The sequence below is a fragment of the Danio rerio genome, chromosome 21, assembly GCF_052040795.2.
Source record: "Danio rerio strain M-AB ecotype USA chromosome 21, GRCz13ab, whole genome shotgun sequence".
Taxonomy (NCBI): Eukaryota; Metazoa; Chordata; class Actinopteri; order Cypriniformes; family Danionidae; genus Danio; species Danio rerio.
The window spans coordinates 41,391,393-41,416,602 of record NC_141041.1 but is presented as its reverse complement, the minus strand read 5'-3'; the positions used below and the strand labels follow the sequence as shown (position 1 = coordinate 41,416,602).

General features: G+C 33.1%; 2 protein-coding genes across 2 annotated transcripts in view; one reads left to right on the top strand and one right to left on the bottom strand.

Moving 5' to 3' along the window:
- The window catches only part of wwc1 (WW and C2 domain containing 1), a 462,139-nt gene that overhangs the window by 284,878 nt on the left and 152,051 nt on the right, over window positions 1–25,210 (top strand). The window lies entirely within an intron of this gene.
- On the bottom strand, window positions 9,907–21,998 carry LOC147838933 (uncharacterized). Its single transcript, XM_087302025.1, has 4 exons — window positions 21,952–21,998; window positions 14,924–15,020; window positions 14,362–14,472; window positions 9,907–12,072 (listed from the first exon to the last, which is right to left on the bottom strand). Exons 2-4 carry the CDS (start codon window positions 15,011–15,013, stop codon window positions 11,929–11,931), a joined length of 345 nt encoding a protein of 114 aa, XP_087158151.1. The 5' UTR covers window positions 15,014–15,020; window positions 21,952–21,998; the 3' UTR covers window positions 9,907–11,928.

The window sequence follows — 25,210 nt, the reverse complement described above, 5'->3', positions numbered from 1 at the left end:
TATTCATTGGGTCGGGTAATAAAAAATACATTATGATTAACTGCTGGTGGATTTAGCTGACATGGCAGTGGACCAGCGAAAAAGCAGAGAGTGGGTTTTGCAGAATGGGAAGATGAGATGCCCAAAATAATGGATGAAGTGTAAGAGTACTGTTCAAACTTTCAGTTAGAGGCGTCATCAGAGGAAAATCTGCTATCGTTCTGGGAGAAACAAGATCGCTTATTTACACGACTGCATCGCCTTGCGAGGAGAACCTTGTTCTTTCCTACAACAAGCGGCGAAAGCAAATGCTCATTCAGTGCAGCTAGCCGTGTTTTGGAGGCGAGGCGGTATCGCCCGAATTTTGGCATAGTAGATGCTGTTTTGTTTTTGCTCAGTGTGAAGAAAAAGGCCAAGTTAACATAACATTGCTGCCGTTTAGGCTGAAGTGGCGCCCGTTTTGTTTTCTTGTTCCTGCATCTGTAAAAGCTAAAAAGTTTTTACTTTCTTTATTTGAAAATGAAGAAAATGTTTTCCAAAGACAAACATTTGTTTTTATAAATAAATATTCATTTAAAAACGTTTACTATTAACGTAGGCTATTATTTTATTATCAGAGATGTGCAGATTAGCTCACTGAATCTGCTGTTAATATTCACAGTGATCTATTCTATCATCATGCCTAAAACAAAGACATTAGAGTTAAGTGACAATCGGATGCGGGTCGAGTGCGGAGATATATATATATATATATATATATATATATATATATATATATATATATATATATATATATATATATATATATATTAGGGGTGTAACAGTTCACAAAAATCACGGTTTGGTTCGATACGATACAGTGGTGTCACGGTTTGGTACGTTTTCGATACAGCAAAAGAAGAAAAAAGCCAGAGGATTTCTCTGATTTAAATTTTTTTATGTATTAAAACTAACATCATAAAAGTATGATCCTGTTTTTTTTTTTCCTTTTACTTCAAACAGTGATAGAGCTATACTTCCGGGGTTTCTGCTTAACAGCAAATAAAACAAATCCTTCTTTATACTCAAAACAAAAAAACTGCTTATAAAAAATAAATATAATATTGTAGCAGTTAAACAAATCAAAAAGAAATAAACAATAGCTTTTTTATGGAACTCAGTTTTAATCAATCAAGTACTTTTTATTTTTAGAAATATGAGTGTCCACCTTTTCTTCAGACAGCACAGATCTGCTTGATTTGATCACCTGCCATTTTAGTGGATCTGAAAGCAGGAATTATCTGACTGAAATGGGCTTATGAAGGAGTAATGTAACGGGGCTCTATCACATTTAACATTTTCTTAAAACCCCACATTTTCACTACATATTAAGATCTTTCAGATGTTTTTTTTTCACCACTCTCTTGGTAGCGGTGATGGTGGGCGACGTAGAAGAGAGGTGGGGGCGTGCGTTGTACCTGTGCGGCGGGGGTGAGTTGTGCCCAATGTACCTGAAGAGCTGGGAGGGATGCGGTGGAGAGTGGTGTGCGATGTATTTAAGGACCGGGGGGGGAGACACGCGATTTCCTGAAGATTATCATTCGTTTGTGGGCATCAGGGAGTCTTCGGAAGCTTCCGGGAGACTTTGGATGTCTGGGATTATATTAACATTACTCGCCATTTTGCGAGCTAGTGTAGCGTGTGGCATGCCTGATTGGAGTAGTGTTTGGAGGTTGGCTCTTTTGTGTCGGGGGTCCAGGGTTGCTGGGGCAACGGGGCGGAGCCAGCACGAGCAGCCAGGCTGGCACAGAAGCTAGCAAGATTGCTGATGAGTTCAAAAGCGATGGTCTACTGTTTAACATGACAGCGGGGAAGGCAGCCTGTTGTCTGCCACGTCATTTGGGATGCCATGTTGAGCGTTGCTGCACTGAAAACATTATATTTTGTACTTATTCCCTTTTATTTATTTAGATGTTAGTCTGAAATAAAAAAAAAATAATCGTGATTAATCGCGATTTATTGCATTTTAAAAAACTAAAACTTCTGGCTATTCGAATGTAAAATTAATGTAAACGAAAGACAAATATTATTTCAATTTTTGTTTTACTTGTAACACAGATTTCTTCATGTAAACAACATACCCACAATAAACCATCAAGATCCTGGCTTGACAGCCATATTTATTACAGAAATAAAAACACAGGCATGTTAATGCCATTTGAATTTCAAAACAATCAATGCCAATAAAGAAAACATTGATTTCCATGTTGGATTCTAAGTGGACTGCAAAAAAAAAAAAAAAAAGCCAAAATACAAGTATTACAGATATGGAAAATTATAATAATATTGATAAAGTATTGAATTCAAACAATTGCACTCGTTGCAGGGCTGGACTGGGACAAAAAAATCGGCCCAGGCATTTTGGGCCAGAGCGGCCCACTACATCAATCAAAATGCTCCCTATCCGTGCATGCCCTTGAAAATGTTTACCAACTCCCATTCTATAAAAGCACAAAAGCCGTATATAGGAAATAAAGAGAGTTGACAAATTAAAAACTTTATTATTATTATTATTATTAAAAAATTATAATCCACACTGGAAATGTGGGTGCCTGTGTGTTTTGAGGGATCCTAATAAATAATGAACTTAACAAAAACTGCCTGCTGATGCACACAGTAAATGTTGATTAATAAAACACAGCTAAATAATAAAAGCAATGTGTCAGAGACCCTCAAAGAATGTTTAACCCAACAATGAAACATTAAACGTAGCTAAAAGATTTTACATTGTCAATCAAATGAACTTAAACAATTAAAAAATGCAACAAATATTTGTTTGGGCCCAAACTACAAAACTAAATAGAAAAAAAAAAAAAAGTTGCTTAAGTTGCACATTAGTTTGGCCATGTATAAATATCATTATAATAACCATATTGTGTATATTATTTTCACTATAAGCCTACATCATGCTGACAATCAAGAACACAATGTCATGATATCTCATGCGCTTGTCTTTTGACCGAGTGCATCTTAAAATACATGACTGACACCCCTCATAGAGCTTGAGAAGCAGACATTCTTTATAATCTTAATATCTTTATAATTTGTAAAATAAAGACTTGCAGGTTAAGGAAACAGCATAGGAGGAAGTTGCCGCGGGCCGTGGCGCAGATTAAAAGTAAAAAAAAAGTATATTTATATGGACAAATAGGTAACTAGATAGAATTGACGGGAATATATTGATCTGTGCTCCGCTGCACACTGCAGAAACAGGCGTGACTCGACTATTCTGACAAATACACACCTAGTTTACACAGAGCCATGGGCCCATGGAAGTTTGTGTTTGTGTCAGCCCAATGTCAATAAAACAGCCCAATGTCAATAAAACAAAATAGGTCTTCTGCAGTATTTGTGATGACTGGGATGCAGTTCAACAGATGAATAATGGCAAAAATCTACCTTTTACCACTTTTCCAAATAATCAACTAGAAGCCAAGTTATTATTTGTTGCTCTTACAACAGTATTGATGACAATACCTTTGTCAGGTTGTGTATTTGTGTATATATGAGAGTGCAGTTTACTTTATTGAAACAATGCAGTATATGACACCTTTTCAATTATTTCTTGAAAATCATTCTGTACATATTTCCCATATTTTCAGTTTGTTCTATTATCCATATTTTCCAGAAATAGACTGGGAAAAGCAAAGACTGGTGGACACGAGAAATGTTCAACATATGGTTGAGACATGCAGAGACTCATTAGAGATGGGTGAGGGTAATTTGACTTACCAGCATGTCAATGAATATCAAATAGATACACAGCTAATATCATTTGCACAAGAGGCTTCTCTTTTATCTCGCAAGAGCTTTGAGTGCTTTGTACAGTTTAAGCTCAATATCACAGGATTAAACAATCAGGCAAAAGAAAGGAAAATCCATGAATCAATATTAGAATAAAGGAGGTCCAAAAATACAGCTGTACTAGCACTATAGCTCCAAAATTTACACCACTCTTTACTAAAAATGTACAGGTAATATAATATAATATTATATAATAAAATTAATATAATATAATATAATATAATATAATATACTATTACACATAAGCAATACACTAAGTAATCCTTAGTAATCCAGTAATCCAATACACAACAATCCCTATTTCCAAAGATACATATATCCAAAGTAACTTACAAGGATTTAACAATGAAAGTAGTGCTTAAAATCATTAGAGAATAGCATGAAATTTCTATGACAAGTCTAAGTTAGTTTCGATTTTTTTTTCTCCAAGTATACAGAAAAGAGAGTGTGTCTCCTACAAAAGGTTTGACAAACACACTCACCTTAGTGGAGCACACTCAGAATTTCACAACATTTTTCAAGAAGCATGGGGTGCTTTTAAGATTGTGTCTGATGTGTATTGACTTGACTTGAAAAGTAGTGTGTCTTAATAGCTCATTCACCATTGTGAATTCCAGTCGGAATTGCACAGTGTTTTCCAGAAAAAAGGGGTGCTTACAAGAAGGTGTCTGGTGCATATGGAGAGGAAAAAAGCCACCTACAGGTGGTTTGTCAAGAGGTTTGTCAGGCTGATAGATAGATAGATAGATAGATAGATAGATAGATAGATAGATAGATAGATAGATAGATAGATAGATAGATAGATAGATAGATAGATAGATAGATAGATAGATAGGGGGTTGTCGCAGACGAAAGTGGAGAGGGCTGGGGAGGGTCATGGAAGAAAGGGAAAGTGAACAGCAGGCGGTTGAGGAGGGGGATTGTAAAATGAGGTTCCGCATCAGGTGTGTTCAGGCACAAATTAAGCTCTAAATATATATATATATATATATATATATATATATATATATATATATATATATATAGATAGATAGATAGATAGATAGATAGATAGATAGATAGATAGATAGATAGATAGATAGATAGATGACCATAGGTAAGCTTTGGGTCAGGACCAAAAGGACAAGATCTTGGATACAAAAATTAGTTTGATAAGGGTGAGGAGCTCTGTAACCTTGGAGGAGCTCAGAGTAGAGCCGCTGCTCCTCCACATTGAGAGAAGTCAGCTGAGATGGCTCGGGTATCTGTTTCGGATGCCTCTTGGACGCCTACCTAGGGAGGTGTTCCAGGCATGTCCCACCGGGATGAGGCCTCGGGACTCAGGAAACGCTGGAGGTACTATGTCTCCCTGTTGCCTTAAGAATGCCTCAGGATTCCCCCAGAGGAGCTGGAGGAGGTTTTTAGGAAGAAGGAAGTCTAAGGTTTTCTCCTAAGCCTGCTTGACCCGGCCCCGAAAAAGTGGAAATTAGATAGATAGATAGATAGATAGATAGATAGATAGATAGATAGATAGATAGATAGATAGATAGATGATAGATAGATAGATAGATAGATAGATAGATAGATAGATAGAAGTAGACCACACCACATAGTCCAAATAAGTACTAGCAACATAGCAGTTGTTTGTGCAAACTCCAGCTATGGATCTAGATCCAGCTGCCAAGTTCGTCCTGGACCAAGAGTATGGACCCTGGACCCAGTTCTAGCGACAGTTTTCATCACCAACTATCTGCTAATTGCACAGTCCCTATCTGAATCAGACGTGCAGCCCTGGCTTTATGATTTGGGACAAATAGGACCATCTTTTACCCAATTTCCCAACTTCAAATTCTGTTCCTGTCCAGTGGTCCTGTCCAGCTTTGAGTCAACCCTTGTCAAGTTTCCTTGTGTCCTTCCTATTTCCTTCATTCCCCCAATATTATAAGAGACTATCTCTGCCTCATTCCCAGAAGGTGGCTCCACCTTGGGCTTCTGTGTCGACAGTGTTGCAGAGCTTGTAGGGCTCTCAGCTCCACCTGGGTTTCCATTTACTTTGGGCTCTGCTTCAATCGGCTGGTCCTCATTTTTGTCTTCCATCTTCACCATGGCTCTTCTCTATGTCAGATTTACAATGGATTCCCCTTGACCTTTTGAAGGGATTCTGTTTTATGGACACTTATTTGTATACTCATTCCATTTCCATGAGTTCCTGTCTTTTTGTTCTATTTAGTTTTGCTTATCTCACTTTTTGATCAAATGCTTTTATTTTTATGGTTTATTTGTCTCTTACGCTGTAAATCAGGGGTGTTCAAACTCTGCCGTGGATGGTTGGTGGTCTACAAAGTTTAGCTCTTCAACACACTTGCCTGGTAGTTTTAGTATACCTAGAAAGAGCTTTATAAGCTGGTCCAGGTGTGTTTAATTGGAGTTGAAACTAAAATATGAAGGACAACTGCCCTTTAGGACGGAGTTTACACCCCTGCTGTAAATCCAAATAGTGGACTTTACTTTATTAATTAAATTAATCTAATCATTAACACATCAAAATTTGTATATGAGGTAACAATAAACAGCCCAAGTTGAATTAATGTAGAACTTATATTAATGCTCGTCCTGATTTTGCCAAGTGCTAGTTGTCCTGAGACCAACATATTTTATGATGACCCAGGGACAACATCTGTATCAGCCAATCAAACGTTATTACGTCATCATTATGAGCCTCCTGCAGAGTCCGCCAAAAACGCAAATTCAAAAAAGAAAACACACCCACCCACACACAGGCAACTGCCATTTTCACCAGTGAAGAGGACAGGTGAAGAGGACAAGTGAAGAGGTGAGATCACCGGTTTTCTTCTATAAGTTTACAGAAGGAGTAATGATTGTAAAATTCATATGTGTTTATGGATTTGTCCCTTTTTTCCAGCGAAGTGAACGAGCAACGTTTAACTTTTGTTTGCATTAAGTTAGCCTAATTAGCCGTCCCTACCTAACGTTAGATTAGCGTGCTGCTCTACCGTTACTGTGATTTACTTTCTGGTATTAATTAAAACAAGCTAACAGTATTTTTTTGAATATTTAAATCTAGCAAACGTTATTAAACGGGACTAAACTTGCCCTCTTGCTAATTTAGCGACCTTTTTTCTAATAATTCGGTTTTTAGCATGTATTATGTCAATTTCATTTAAAGACACGCCAGAAATGTGGACCAAAACAGCACTAGTTTAAACACAAGACAGTAGGTTATTTGATGTGTTAACTTAACTACTGTGAATCGCAGCAAAATTCAACTAACGTTAGTGATTTCATAATTTATTCTGTTAAATATGTTGGCATCATCACAGGTTTATCAATATTATTTATATTTTAACCTCAGGTCATCATCACTAATTTATTAATATATTTATTATGTTAAACTCAGGTCATCATCACTGATTTATTAATATATTTAATATGTTAACCTCAGGTCATCATCACTGATTTAATAATATTATTAATATGTTAACCTCAGGTCATCATCACTGATTTATTAAAATTATGAGTATGTTAACCTCAGGTCATAATCACTGATTTATTAATATTATTAATATGTTAAACTCAGGTCATCATCACTGATTTATTAATATGTTAACCTCAGGTCATCATCACTAATTTATTAATATATTTAATATGTTAACCTCAGGTCATCATCACTAATTTATTAATATATTTAATATGTTAACCTCAGGTCATCATCACTGATTTATTAATATTATTAATATGTTAACCTCAGGTCATCATCGCTGATTTATTAAAATTATGAATATGTTAACCTCAGGTCATCATCACTGATTTATTAATATTATTAATATGTTAACCTCAGGTCATCATGACTGATTTATTAAAATTATGAATATGTTAACCTCAGGTCATCATCACTGATTTATTAATATTATTAATATGTTAACCTCAGGTCATCATCACTGATTTATTAATATGTTAACCTCAGGTCATCATCACTGATTTATTCATATTATTAATATGTTAACCTCAGGTCATCCTCACTGATTTATTCATATTATTATTATGTTAGCCTCAGGTCATCATCTCTGATTTATTAATATTATAAACATGTTAACCTCAGGTCATCATCACTGATTTATAATTATTATTAACATGTCATCATCACTGATTTATTAATATGTTAACCTCAGGTCATCATCACTGATTTATTAATATTATAAATATGTTATCCTCAGGTCATCATCACTGATTTATTAATATTATTAATATCTTAACCTCAGGTCATCATCACTGATTTATTAATATTATTAATATGTTAACCTCAGGTCATCATCACTGATTTAATAATATTAATAATATCTTAACCTCAGGTCATCATCAAGGATTTATTAATATATTTAATGTTAACCTCAGGTCATCATCACTGATTTATTAATATTAATAATATCTTAACCTCAGGTCATCATCACTGATTTATTAATATTAATAATGTCTTAACCTCAGGTCATCATCACTGATTTATTAATAATATCTTAACCTCAGGTCATCATCACTGATTTATTCATATTAATAATATCTTAACCTCAGGTTATCATCACTGATTTATTTATAATAATAATATGTTAACCTCAGGTCATATTCACTGATTTATTAATATTATTAATACGTTAATCACAGGTCATAATCACTGATTTACTAATGTTAACATGTTAACCACAGGTCATCATCACTGTTTTATTAATATTATTATTATGTTAACCTCAGGTCATCACTGATTTATTAATAATATTAACATGTTAACCTCAGGTCATCATCACTGATTTATTAATATTATTATTAATACATCATCATCACTGATTTATTAATATGTTAACCTCAGGTCATCATCACTGATTTATTAATATTATTAATATGTTAACCTCAGGTCATCATCCCTGATTTATTAATATTATTAATATGTTAACCTCAGGTCATCATCACTGATTTATTAATATTATTAATATGTTAACCTCAGGTCATCATCGCTGATTTATTAATATTATTAATATGTTAACCACAGGTCATCATCACTGATTTATTAATATTATTAATATGTTAACCTCAGGTCATCATCACTGATTTATTAATATTATTAATACGTCATCATCACTGATTTATTAATATGTTAACCTTAGGTCATCATCACTGATTTATTAATATTAATATCTTAACCTCAGGTCATCATCACTGATTTATTAATACATCATCATTACAGATTTATTAATATCTTAACCTCAGGTAATCATCACTAATTTATTAATATTAATAATATCTTAACCTCATGTCATCATCACTGATTTATTAATATGTTAACCTCAGGTTATCATCACTGATTTTTTAAAAATAATAATATGTTAACCTCAGGTCATCATCACTGATTTGTAATATTATTAGTACGTTAACTTCAGGTCATCATCCCGGATTTATTAAAATTATCTTTTAAAAATCATATATTTACACACACATATATATGTGTGTGTGTGTGTTTTTTTACATAAAAACAAGCAATAAATATTTTGTTCAGACTTCCTTAACTCTTTAAAACCTAATAAACTCTTTAAGTCTGTTTAAAGCTGAAATTTTAAACGCATTTTAAAGATTGAGCTTCTAGATTTTAGTTTTGTGTAAAACCATTTCAGATTTACTAGGCCCAGCAGCACAAACTCTCTTATGGCATGGAAAAGTAGCAGTTTTTGGAGATGTTATAGTGTTTTATTAAACGTGATGTGTTTTATTGTAATATTAACATAGTACAAACTTTTCAGCCTGTTGTCTAGTCCCTTTATCAAGAAGTCAATTTATCAACTAGAAAATGAAAATCTAGCATCTTTTGTAATTTTGTATAACAGGCAACTTGTGATTGCAAGTAACATTATTGTTTGTTTGTTTTTCAGGAGGAGCATTGAACAAGATAAATGTGCAAAACCTGGGCCCTGAATCATGCTTTGATTTGGCAACTTATTTCTTGGAACCTCTCGCAGTTGATGTTTTCTTCTTCCTTTCTAGAGGACTGCCTGAAATAAGCTTAGTACACAACTAAGGTGGTAAACAAAAACAAAACTCAGATTACGTTTTTACAATTAGAATTTTATTTCATTTTAGACAGTTGTTCTATTGTAAATGTTATGTTCTAAACTGATATCAGATATACTGTACAAAATTAAAAAAAATAAAAAAACTTTTGTTTTCTTTGCGTTTTCTTCTTGGTTTAATAGCAAAACTGACATCTAGGGTCAGTTCTTCGTACGTGGATTACTCAGTTAGCTGGATTTGGATAATGACGATTTGACACGATCCAGGATCGTTTCGTTCTTCAAAACTGATCCGAGTACTGGTAGCTCAAACCTGGTCGGGAGCAGGTTCAATTAATATAAACAGGATTAGATCGGGTCAGTTCAAGCAAAGATAATACAGAAAGAATGTACCAGATTCTGACATTTTCTTACAGTAGTGGTTATATACACTTGGGAAAATAGTAAATATTTTTTAACTATATATATATATATATATATATATATATATATATACACACACACACACACACATATACATACACACACAACAGTTCTGTCTGGATTTTGAATTGGCTGATAGCCGTGATATTTTTAAGTAGTTTAAGCATCCGTACTCCCTTTTTACCCTTTGTGTATAACTCCGCCCACATACAGCAGACACTACAGTTTGACAAATATTATTGCTGTTACACAACAAAATATACTTTTGAGGCTTTTTTAGTCGAGAATGTAGTTGTTTTGATTGCGACTATGCAGTTAATTTGCAAGAATAGTGCTTATTTTAAAATATTTTCAATTTCTGAGAGACAGCTCGTCAGCGACAGTTGACGTTTTCTATCCACAAGATGGCGACAGAACCGCATAATAAGTCCTTATGGCTGTTTCACACCGCAAGCGAAAGCAGTGCGTGAGCAGCGCGTATGTCGAGCAGAAGCAGCACGCAGGTGTTTGCCTTTCACACCAGCTGCGTCTGCAACGCGCAGCTCTTCGGCAGCTGCTGCAGAGATCAACGTATCGCTGTCTATTCTATCTAGTTACTTATGTCTCTCTATATACAAATACACTTTTCAAACTTTTTATCTGCAACAAGACCAACGGCAACCTCCTCCTTTGCTGTTTCTTTAACCTGCAAATCTTTATTTTACAAATTTTATAGATCAAACAGTACTGTATGCTTCTCAAACTCTATGAGGAGTACGTCAGAAGACAATCGCCAGTGATATTTGGTTTTTGATTGACAGGATGTTGTAAGCCTATAGTTATGATATCTATACAGTAGTTATAATGATATTTATACATAATCCACTTCAGTAATGTCCAGCGGCAGAGTAACTGCATGTTAATTTATGCTCGTGCAAAGGATGAGACAGATAAAAGTGATCAATGCATGCCCTTCTTTTACTTATTTTCGTGTTGTCAGGTTCACAGTGCAAACAGCTCCCAGGTGAAATAACTTGAGCAAACATAAAGCAAAGCCGAATAAAGCTTTCTTCCTCTGCTTAAGCAGCACAGCACACAGCGAGTTCACATCATCCAGCATGCGTGTCGAACTACACTACCCACAATACACTTTGCTATGGACTACAATTCCCGTAAATCACTTCCCCTCTCCAACAAAACTGATACTAAAACTGTTTTACTATTGGTTTTGTAGTTCGAGCCGAAATAAAGGTTTGCAGTTTTTATTAGTTTAAGTTCATTTGATTGACTATATGTAAATCAGTTCATATTATTGACATTTATTGGGTAAAATTGTTACTTTTTACTGTTATTCAATATATTTAGGTCATTATCAATGCACTGTCACTTTAATTGAGCGTGAGCAGCGCTATTGCTGCACTGCTGCTTCAGCGATGCTGCTGCGTGCGGTATGAAAGTTCTAATCTGTTAACATGGATGCCAAAAAAACACGCGCCGCTGACACTTGCGGTGTGAAACAGGCGTTACATTTAAAATATATAATAGTCTGATTTCTAACTATAGCAGATCAAATATTAAACTGGTGAGCACACCTGCCAACACTTCCGTTTTTCATGGGGGTATCGCGTATTTCAGACCAGTCACCCTGTTTGTGTCAGAGTCTCTGTTTATAGCATCTTCCAAAGTTAGACCACAGATGACCAATTGTCTCCCAGTTGTTCCTGAAGTACTTGCAGACATATTTGAAGTTCCTAAACTGGCAGTGAAACATCTCAGCCTTTTCCTTAAAATCTTGTGCCTGTAAAAATTGACAAGGAAAATCATGTTTCATGATGTTAGCATAAGAACTGCTGTAGATTTTTAGGTCATTAAATAATCCTTCACACAGACATATACCCCAGTGTGTATGGTAAATCTACTGAGAATCTTTATTGTTCTTATACTGTCTAAATCACTGTAGGTCTATGACTGGATAAAACAACATAACATAATACTATTTGCAGTAACTAAAACAGACCCACCAAACAATCCATGTTTATAACAAAAAAGAAAAGTTGCAAAGTTATCGTAAATTATAAAATCATAGTTTCACATTTAATCAAATTATTATAAATTTAATCAATTCCTTTTGGACTATGTAAGATCCATGATCTGAAATGTTATTCAGAACAGAATTAAAATATATCTTTATTTAAAACAAAAACATTTAGCTCATGCTGTAAAATGTACTTTAAACTGACCTAAAAAGGTATTAATTAAGGTTGTTAATATAAATGGAATGCTTACAAATGTGTGTAAAATATGTAAAGTTAATCTATGAAACTCTGCACACCTAGCCTAGTTTATTTCTGAACACAGTTGATAAGCAGCATAAATTCATTTTTGAAGGAGAGTAATTGTGTGTGAGTGAGAAGAGGCCAGATGCAAGTGTTATCTGAAAATTTCTCTTAAAATTAAATTTTTTTTCTACAGCTCCTGTGTGTAGGTTCTGTAATTGAACTTTTATGGTAAGGTGTGTTTTTTTTCATTGCCTTTAAAGTTAAATAACAGCATAAATAATAAAGGCTGGAAAATATGCAAATTTTCAGCGTACGACAGTAGAATGTAGTTTGGGTAACTTTATTGACGTTGCTGGCAATCGTTCTTCTCAATATCATTCTTTTTGGTAAAAATAAAATAAAGAGGGGATAAGGATGTACATATTCATATTTACTTTAACATGTTCAATACAGCCAACAGTAAAATTTTACTAATGCACATTTATCCAAATCTTAATATGTATATGAGGAAAATCTATTCATGAGACCATTTGAATCGAATATTAGCAAAACTATCATATTTACACAAACATGTGTAAGCCATAAAGAGGTGTTTGTACAACAAAGTACAGGGGGTATAAAACGGATTATAATCAAATGACCCTTGAATATTTATAAAAACAGAGCGCTTGCGGACATATTTTTCAATATTTAAATCAGCCCCGGAAATATTCTGCATGTGTTACTCTTGACCGCACACTGAGAGAAATCGAAAGTAACCCTGTCACTTAAAATGTAACTTTAAATGTCCAGTAGGTAGGGAGTCAAAACCAGAAGTATGTGATAGCACAACAATGATAGCGATTCAAAAATATTTGTTTTGATGGGCTAAATATCATTATATTTTTGATGTCAGTTGTGGGCCGGATGGAGGAGGCAGGGCCGCAAATGGTTTGAGGGTCGGCAGTTTGAGACCTGACTTAGAGGCTTTTGCATCTGAACTCTTCATACTGTATGTGGGTTACCATTTTATATTAGCTGTCATTAACATAATTTTTTCACATATTAATAATGCATGTTACAAGCTTGTTACCAAAGTAGAATGACACATTAGAACATACAATTGTACTATAAGGGTGCTTTCACACCTGTCAATTGATTTAGTTGTTCCGAAAAAGAGATTAAAAATGTTAACATTGTTGCTCTTTGCTCTTGGAGCGGTTCGTTTTCACACTGCAAAATTTCTAATCGGACCAAAAGAGCTAATACAAGTCACGTGCGAGTAAACTCTCCTCACATTGGTCAGAGTGCCAGGGTTTATTTTGCAGCGTTCCGCTCAGCTGTCAGGAGAGGTGGTGGTTTGGTGGTGATTGACAAGGCGTGCACGCGCGACGTATCTGAGGAGAGATGCGGTGGGGAGGGGTGAGAAGGGTGCGCGACGATGCCTATTTGAGGACCGGGAGGGTGATGCGAGATTACGGGGAGGTCATCACTCGTTTTCGGGCATCCGGAGACTCGCGAAACTTCCCACCCTACTCATAATTCTCTCTTCATATAGCCGTATGCCTATTACATATCCATAAAACACTGTGATATAACCGCGCTCGGATCGGATCGCTTTCTCACTGCAATCGAACCGCTCCAGGGTTCGTTTCAATCGAGCCGAGACTACCTCACTCAGGCGGTCTCGGAGCGATTACTTTGGCGTGGAATAGAGCGCAATTGCCTTGTTCACATATGCCAAACGAACCGCGCTAACTGGCCAAACAAGACAGGTTCTGAAACAAAAGTGTAGGTGTGAAAGCACCCTAAAACAAATAGCAACACACCTTTGAACAGCATTTCATCTCTGACATAAACTGTATGATGTGCGCTCTTGAATCTGCCTTTTCAGGTCCACTCACACCAGATTCAGATATTGACAGCCAACGAGTTACTGCCTGTGTGTAAAAGATGGTGGAAAAACGTAACACAACATATTTAATATGGTCAGAACTTCCATGACACATTCGACATTATTAGGATCAAGTATTATAAGCTTCAAGTTAAGGGGTACTTAAATCAAAGTAAAAACAATATATGTTATTGCTATAGCTCAGCAAAAGTTTGAACTTTTTTTTTTGCTTAAGTGCATCGATGACTGACATAAACACACAATAATACCCAGATAATGTCAAGTAATATTACAGTATGTTGTGTGACATGTTGCAATGTGAAATAAGCTTAAGCTCAATCCACTGATTCATTAGCAACTGAAGATAAAAAAAAATTTGAATGGTAATACTGTTAGAGATTTACATAAAAAATATATTAATATGACAGTTGATAAAAATAGAATATGAATCTATAAAATGAGGAAAAACAAAAGCAGTATCCTAACTTAGTACTTACTTGCATTACATGGTACCAACAAAGGAGAATGTCTGACTCGTTGAACACCTTACGGATGGCATTGACTTCAGCCTGGTCTTTATCAACCATAAAACACCTAAAAAATAAATACTATAAACTTTAAGATAGAGAAAACAAATACAAAATATTACAAATGTTTGCTCTCCAAAGAATGCATTTTGTTGTTTACTGTTATTTACCTTCTCTAGAAAAAACTATTTATGCAATGCATGAAATCAACATCTAGCAAATACCAATTTTGACCCGAATTTGCTAATATAAAGTAAAAATCCACAATATTAACATTGATGACCTGAGGTTAACGTATTATTAATAAATCAGTGATGATGACCTGAGGTTAGCATATTAATAATATTAATAAATCAGTGATGATGACCAGTATATTATTAAATCAATGATGACTTGAGTTTATTGTATTAATGATATTAATATATCAGCGATGATAACCTGAGGTTAACGTATTAATTATATTAATAAATCAGTGATGATGACCTGAGGTTAACAAATTAATAATATTAATAAATCGACGAGCTGAGGTTAACGTATTAATAATATTAATAAATCAGTGATGATGACCTGAGGTTAACATATTAATAATATTAATAAATCAGTGATGACCTGAGGTTAACATGTTAACTATATTAATAAATCAGTGATGACCTGAGGTCAACATATTAATAATATAAATAAATCAATGCTGATGACCTGTGGTTAACATAATAATAATATTAATAAATCAATGATGACCTGATGTTAATGTATTAACAATATTAATAAATCAGTGATGATGACCTGAGGTTAACATATTATTAATATTAATAAATCAGTGATGATGACCTGTGGTTAACGTATTAATATTATTAATAAATCAGTGATGATGACCTGAGGTTAACATATTAATAATATTAATAAATCAGTGATGACCTCAGGTTAACATGTTAACTATATTAATAAATCAGTGATGACCTGAGGTCAACATATTAATAATATAAATAAATCAGTGATGATGACCTGTGGTTAACATATTAATAATATTAATAAATCAGTGATGATGACCTGAGGTTAACATATTAATAATATTAATAAATCAATGATGACCTGAGGTTAACATATTAATATTAATTAATCAATCAGTGATGATGACCTGAGGTTAATGTATTATTAATAAGTCAGTTATGATGACCTGGAGTTAACATATTAATAATATTAATAAATCGACGACCTGAGGTTAACATATTAATAAATCAGTGATGATGACCTGAGGTTAACATATAAATAATATTAAAAAATCCTTGATGATGACCTGAGGTTAACAAATTATAATTAATGAATCAGTGATGATGACCTGAGGTTAACACATTAATAATATTAATAAATCAGTGATGATGACCTGAGGTTAACATATTAATAATATTAATAAATCAGTGATGACCTGAGGTTAACATGTTAACTATATTAATAAATCAGTGATGACCTGAGGTCAACATATTAATAATATAAATAAATCAATGCTGATGACCTGTGGTTAACATAATAATAATATTAATAAATCAATGATGACCTGATGTTAATGTATTAACAATATTAATAAATCAGTGATGATGACCTGAGGTTAACATATTATTAATATTAATAAATCAGTGATGATGACCTGTGGTTAACGTATTAATATTATTAATAAATCAGTGATGATGACCTGAGGCTAACATATTAATAATATTAATAATTCAGTGATGATGACCTGAGGTTAACATATTAATATTAATTAATCAATCAGTGATGATGACCTGAGGTTAATGTATTAATAATATTAATAAGTCAGTGATGATGACCTGGGGTTAACATATTAATAATATTAATAAATCGACGACCTGAGGTTAACGTATTAATAAATCAGTGATGATGACCTGAGGTTAACAATTTATAATTAATAAATCAGTGATGATGACCTGAGGTTAACACATTAATATTATTAATAAATCAGTGATGATGACCTGAGGTTAACATGTTAATAATATTAATAAATTAGTGATGACCTGAGGTCAACATATTAATAATATAAATAAATCAGTGATGATGACCTGTGGTAAACATATTAATAATATCAATAAATCGACGACCTGAGGTTAACATATTAATAATATTAATAAATCAATGATGACCTGAGGTTAACGTATTAATAATATTAATAAATCAGTGATGATGACCTGAGGTTAACGTATTAATAATAGTAATAAATCAGTGATGATGACCTGAGGTTAACATATTAATAATATTAATAAATCAGTGATGATGACCTGAGGTTAACATATTAATAAATCAGTGATGATAACCTGGGGTTAACAAATTACTAATAATAATAAATCAGTGATGATGACCTAAAGTTAACATATTAATAATATAAAAAATCAGTGATTATGACCTAAGGTTAACATCATAATATTAATAAATCAATGATGACCTGAGGTTACATATTAATAATATAAATAAATAAGTGATGATGACCTGAGGTTAACATATTAATATTAATTATTCAATCAGTGATGATGACCTGTAACGTATTAGTAATATTAATAAATCAGTGATGATGATGTATTAATATTAATAAATCAGTGATGATGACCTGTGGTTAAAGTATTAATAATAATAATAATAAATCAGTGATGATGACCTGAGATTAATGCATTAATAATATTAATAAATCAGTGATGATGACCTGTGGTTAACGTATTAATAATATTAATAAATCAGTGATGATGACCTGAGGGTAACATGTTAATTATATTAATAAATCAGTGATGACCTGAGGTTAACATGTTAATAATATGAATAAATCAGTGATGACCTGAGGTCAACATGTTAATAATATTAATAAATCAGTGATGATGACCTGTGGTTAACATATTAATAATATTAATAAATCAGTGATGATGACCTGAGGTTAACATATTAATAATATTAATAAATCAATGACGACCTGAGGTTAACCAGGGCTCTACAGTAAGGACTTCCCGATGGCCCGGGGCCAGTGTGAGAAATGCTCGGGACAGTAGACAGAATTGTTACTGGCCCGATCGGGGCAGTGCTGCCTTGTCACAAAATTTTAATAGACGGCAACATGACCGCGACATTAAATTATGAGGCTAAAGGAAATGTCTGTTTCTAACTTTGTGGAAACATTTAAATGGGTACAGCATGACGAAATAAATGTGATGTTTTGCTTAGTTTGCCGTCACTTTTAAGTCAGCCACCTTTTGTTTTGCAATAAAATACGTGCACGTTTTCCATACTGCTATATTTTACTGCTAAATATTTTTCAAATATTTAAATTCTACAACTACTGACATTAATTTAATTCATTCATTCATTTTCTTTTCGGTTTTGTCCCTTTATTAATCTGGGGTCGCCACAGTGGAATGAACCGCCTGACATTATTTCGTGAAACATTATTTAATATATGTGGCTAACTTTTTTATTTCTTTTATTGGGCCAGTGAAAATTTTGGCAGGGTAAGTAAAAATCTGAACCACTGGTCCAATCGGGCCAGTAGAAAAAATCCTTAGCGTTGAACCCTGTTAACATATTAATATTAATTAATCAATCAGTGACGATGACCTGAGGTTAATGTATTAATAATATTAATAAGTCAGTGATGATGACCTGGGGTTAACATATTATTAATATTAATAAATCGACGACCTGAGGTTAACGTATTAATAAATGAGTGATGATGACCTGAGGTTAACAAATTATAATTAATAAATCAGTGATGATGACCTGAGGTTAACACATTAATAATATTAATAAATCAGTGATGATGACCTGAGGTTAACATATTAATAATATTAATAAATCAGTGATGACCTCAGGTTAACATGTTAACTATATTATTAAATCAGTGATGACCTGAGGTCAACATATTAATAATATAAATAAATCAATGCTGATGACCTGTGGTTAACATAATAATAATATTAATAAATCAGCGATGATGACCTGAGGTTAACATAATAATAATATTAATAAATCAATGATGACCTGAGGTTAACATATTAATATTAATTAATCAGTCAGTGATGATGACCTGAGGTTAATGTATAAATAATATTAATAAATCAGTGATGATGACCTGAGGTTAACATATTAATAATATTAATAAATCAGTGATGATGACCTGAAGTTAACGCATTAATAATATAAATAAATCAGTGATGATGACCTGTGGTTAATGTATTAATAATATTAATAAATCAGTGATGATGACCTGAGGTTAACATATTATTAATATTAATAAATCAGTGATGATGACCTGAGATTAACGCATTATTAATATAAATAAATCAGTGATGATGACCTGTGGTTAACGTAGTAATAATATTAATAAATCTGTGATGATGACCTGAGGTTAACAATTTATAATTAATAAATCAGTGATGATGACCTGAGGTTAACACATTAATAATATTAATAAATCAGTGATGATGACCTGAGGTTAACATGTTAATAATATTAATAAATCAGTGATGACCTGAGGTCAACATATTAATAATATAAATAAATCAGTGATGATGACCTGTGGTTAACATATTATTAATATTAATAAATCAGTGATGATGACCTGAGATTAACGCATTATTAATATAAATAAATCAGTGATGATGACCTGTGGTTAACGTAGTAATAATATTAATAAATCAGTGATGATGACCTGAGGTTAACATATTAATAATATTAATAAATCAGTGATGATGACCTGAGGTTAACATATTAATAATATTAATAAATCAATGATGACCTGAGGTTAACATATTAATATTAATTAATCAATCAGTGATGATGACCTGAGGTTAATGTATTAATAATATTAATAAGTCAGTGATGATGACCTGGGGTTAACATATTTATAATATTAATAAATCGACGACCTGAGGTTAACGTATAAATAAATCAGTGATGATGACGACCTGAGGTTAACATATTAATAATATTAATAAATCTGTGATGATGACCTGAGGTTAACAATTTATAATTAATAAATCAGTGATGATGACCTGAGGTTAACACATTAATAATATTAATAAATCAGTGATGATGACCTGAGGTTAACATGTTAATAATATTAATAAATCAGTGATGACCTGAGGTCAACATATTAATAATATAAATAAATCAGTGATGATGACCTGTGGTTAACATATTAATAAATCGACGACCTGAGGTTAACATATTAATAATATTAATAAATCAATGATGACCTGAGGTTAACGTATTAATAATATTAATAAATCAGTGATGATGACCTGAGGTTAACATATTAAAAATATGTATAAATCAGTGATGATGACCTGAGGTTAACATATTAATGATATTAATAAATCAGTGATGATGACCTGAGGTTAACGTATTAATAATATTAATAAATCAGTGATGATGACCTGAGGTTAACATATTAATAAATCAGTGATGATGACCTGAGGATAACATATTAATGATATTAATAAATCAGCGATGATAACCTGGGGTTAACAAATTACTAATAATAATAAATTAGTGATGAAGACCTGAAGTTAACATATTAATAATATAAACAAATCAGTGATGATGACCTAAGGTTAACATCTTAATATTAATAAATCAATGATGACCTGAGGTTAACATATTAATAATATAATTAAATAAGTGATGATGACCTGAGGTTAACATATTAATATTAATTATTCAATCAGTGATGATGACCTGTAACGTATTAGTAATATTAATAAATCAGTGATGATGATGTATTAATAATATTAATAAATCAGTGATTATGACCTGTGGTTAAAGTATTAATAATAATAATAATAAATCAGTGATGATGACCTGAGGTTAACATATTATTAATATTAATAAATCAGTGATGATGACATGAGATTAACGCATTAATAATATTAATAAATCAGTGATGATGACCTGTGGTTAACGTATTAATAAATCAGTGATGATGACCTGAGGTTAACATATTAATAATATTAATAAATCAGTGATTATGACCTGAGGTTAACATATTAATAATATTAATAAATCAGTGATGATGACCTGAAGTTAACATATTATTATTAATAAATCAGTGATGATGACCTCTAACGAATTAATAAATCAGTGATGATGACCTGAGATTAACGTATTAATAATATTAATAAATCAGTGATGATGACCTGAGGTTAACATATTAATAATATTAATAAATCAGTGATTATGACCTGAGGTTAACATATTAATAATATTAATAAATCAGTGATGATGACCTGAAGTTAACATATTATTATTAATAAATCAGTGATGATGACCTCTAACGAATTAATAAATCAGTGATGATGACCTGAGATTAACGTATTAATAATATTAATAAATCAGTGATGATGGCCTGAGATTAATATATATATATATATATATATATATATATATATATATATATATATATATATATATATAAATAAGCGATCATGACCTGAGGTCAACATAATTAACAGAATAATTAAATTATATCACTAACGTTAGTTGAATTTTGCAGCGATTCACAGTAGATAAGTTAACACCTCAAATAACGTTACTGTACTAACGTTACTGTCTTGTGTTTAAACTAGTGCTGTTTTGGTCCACATTTCTGGCGTGTCTTTAAATGAAATTGACATAATACATGCTAAAAACCGAATTATTAGAAAAAAAATTTCGCTAAATTAGCCAGAGGGCAAGTTTAGTCCCGTTTAATAACGTTTCCTAGATTTAAATATTCAAAAATATTGTTAGCTTGTTTTAATTGATACCAGAAAGTAAATCACAGTAACGGTAGAGCAGCACGCTAATCTAACGTTAGGTAGGGACGGCTAATTAGGCTAACTTAATGCAAACAAAAGTTAAACGTTGCTCGGTCACTTCGCTGGAAAAAAAGGGACAAATCCATAAACACATATGAATTTTACAATCATTACTCCTTCTGTAAACTTACAGAAGAAAACCGGTGATCTCACCTCTTCACTTGTCCTCTTCACCTGTCCTCTTCACTGGTGAAAATGGCAGTTGCCTGTGTGTGGGTGGGTGTGTTTTCTTTTTTGAATTTGCGTTTTTGGCGGACTCTGCAGGAGGCTCATTATGATGACGTAATAACGTTTGATTGGCTGATAGAGATGTTGTCCCTGGGTCATCATAAAATATGTTGATCTCAGGACAACTAGCACTTGGCAAAATCAGGACGAGCTTATATTAATATAGGGAACTAGTTTTATGCTAGCTGATTAGCCTACAAGGTGATGTCATAGTCCCTTCACTCTATTACTGACATCTACTAAAGTCCTCGTTAACATTTATTAAGAACTAAAAGTTATAATTGTTTATTGAAAATACAAGTTTTACTAATAAGAGTGGTTGCTTTTTTTATGGTGTTATATCATTTATTTCTCATGATAACTTATCTTTATTTGCTGTGTTATGATAAGACAGACTAAAAGGAAAGTGGTTGTTGCATCATATTTTAGCATTTTTGATTCACTGATCCTATCAATGATTTCATTTTGAATCTTGTATTTTGATGGTAATGATGTGTTGAAATCATGTGGTTCTGCTTATTGAGAGCCAGCAGTACTTTGGTCAGGTTTTTAAAACACATTTAACATCCAAATCACTCAAAACACAGACATCAACAATCAGCATATGGATCTCCACAATGGTGACAGATTTCTTGCCATGGTGTATGCCATGGAGACATAGATGAATGTTGAATGATTCTCTCAGCATGCACTGTGACAAGACATGTGTCAACATCATTGAAATGCATACACTGGTTTTCGAGATCTGTGGGTGTTTTAAGGGATTCAGATGAGTTTTTAAAACCTGACCAAAGTACTGCTGGCACTCATTCTGCTATAAGCACAGTGAAACCAACACCGATATTATGGAGCATAAAAATTATAGACAACATCCGCGAATCAAACTTTTAGTTGACAAAGAAATATAATTGTTTTTTGATTGTCTTGCCAATATTAGTAATGGGAAGTTCGGATCATTTGACTGACTTGGACCTTTGAGTCTTGTTCATCGAGATGAACAAATCTTTTTTCATTTCGTTCAATTTGCCAAAATATTATTAAAATGTAATAAGTTGCTTTCAAACACATCTACAGTCAACTCAAACGTTAGTCACCCTACAAACAAGTCAGAACTAGAATGCTTTAAGAAAGAGAAAATAATCCTTCATTGTTTACTCAGTCTTTTGTCTATGATTAGCTCAGCTCACCTCTTCTGACAATTTGAGTGGTTCGTTCATGTGACACAGACTGTCCCATATATGCTCAAACAATGCACACAGTCTTAACCAGTAGGATCAATACAATCCCATAATTCCTAACTTTTTGATTTAGTGTGTAATTCGTATGCATTTGTACAATCTCATTTGTACATTTTAGTATGATTTGCTTATCCCTCAATGACGGTTAGATTTTTAGTGGTTGGGTGCCACGCCTCATTTTTAAAATTGTATGTTTTCGTACGCCTGAACTCATATGAATTCGTATGAATTAGCCACTAAACTGAAAAAAACATAAAATACTTACATTTCCTCGTGAGATCAGGCTGGAAGGACCCGTGATTAGTTTACCTTTTTAGTCTTAAGATTTTTGAGTCATTCGTTCATTATGTGACAGCATGTAAAGAGATGACTCAAAACAGAGGACTCTGGAAAGATCAAATCTTTTTCCAGCTCTGATTGTACATCATTGGCTTATGTCCTTCACATGATAAACAAACGACTCAAACCAAGGACTTGAGAGATGAACAAATCAAATCTTTTTCTAACTCCAACTGCATATGATGGGCTTATATCTTTCACTTGATGAACAAACTCACTTGATGACTCAAACCTAATAGAAGCCTTGAATAAGGAACTAACCTTTAACCCCTCCTGCACATATGTGTGCATGAATGAATGAATGAATCACTCCCTGAAAGGAGTCATCATTCTGGAGTAACATAATAGATTCTTTTAAAATGAACGAAGCAAGAACGACCCATCACTAGCCAAAACACACAATCACAGCAATCTAAGACAAGCTAACATTAAAATGCAGAGACCCCAAGTAAAACAACCAGTCTCACCACAGTGGTGACTTTTTAAAAACCTTTAAATTAAAATAAACATAAAAAAAAAAACATTTAATTACTTTTTACGCTTAATAACTGTTTGAGGACTTTTGTAGATGTCTGACAGAAATAGTTAAAATAGGTCAGCATAAAATAAAGCAGGTTTAATGATCCTCGGCTAATATTTTGAGAAACTGAACATGTTTTTATTTGCGGTGACAAAAGTCCGTTGTAGTTTTGGACCAAGTTTGTTCATTCTTTCATTTTCTTTTCGGCTTAGTCCCTTTTATTAATCTGGGGTCGCCACAGCTGAATGAACCACCAGTTTATTCAACATAAGTTTTGCGCAGTGGATGTCCTTCCAGCTGCAACCTGTCTCTGGGAAACATCCATACACACTCATTTACACACATACACTACAGACTATTTAGCTTACCCAATTTCTCCGTACCACATGTCTTTGGACTGTGGGGGAAACCGGCACAGGGAGCACAGGGAGAACATGCAAATTCCACACAGAAACAACAACTGACCTAGCCAAGGCTCAAACCAGTGACTTTTTTGCTGTGAGGCGACAGCACTACCTACTGTATTGCCTGTTAAAGCTTGTTTCATTACAAATTACTAGGAATCTATCTGTCCGTCCATCCATCCATCCATCTGTTCATCCGAAGGTTCGTCGCCTATTCGTCTACTTTTGTAGACATCTGACAGAAATAAAGTTAAACAGGTCAGCATGAAGTGAAGCAGGTTTAATGCTCTGCTGAGATTTTGAGAGACTGAATGTGTTTTAATTAGCTGTGACTGAAATCAGTTGTGATTTTGGACCAATGTTAAAGCTTGTTTCATCACAAATTACTAGTAAAGTCAAATATCTGTCCGTCTATCCTTCTGGATGAAGGTGTGTCTGTCTGTCTGTCCATCTGTCTACTTTTGTCAGCTTAATGTGAAGCAGGTTTAATGATCCTAATATTTTAAGACACTGAAGATGTTTTTATTTGCTGTGACTGAAGTCAGTTGTAGTTTTGGACCAATGTTAAAGCTTGTTTCATCACAAATTACTAGGAAAGTCATCTCTCTGTCTGTCCATCCATCTATATGTCTATCCAAAGGTCTGTCCGTCTACTTTTGTAGACATCTGACAGAAATGAAGGT

Bases quoted from the DNA above. Each gene is read 5' to 3' on its own strand.
- LOC147838933 (XM_087302025.1), bottom strand. From the start codon at position 15,013: ATGGTTGATAAAGACCAGGCTGAAGTCAATGCCATCCGTAAGGTGTTC. The intron at 14,473-14,923 runs GTAAGTACTAAG...TTTTACACACAG, and splicing joins GTTGGTACCATGTAATGCAA to GCAGTAACTCGTTGGCTGTC. The intron at 12,073-14,361 runs GTGTGTTGCTAT...CAATTTTTACAG, and splicing joins AGATGAAATGCTGTTCAAAG to GCACAAGATTTTAAGGAAAA.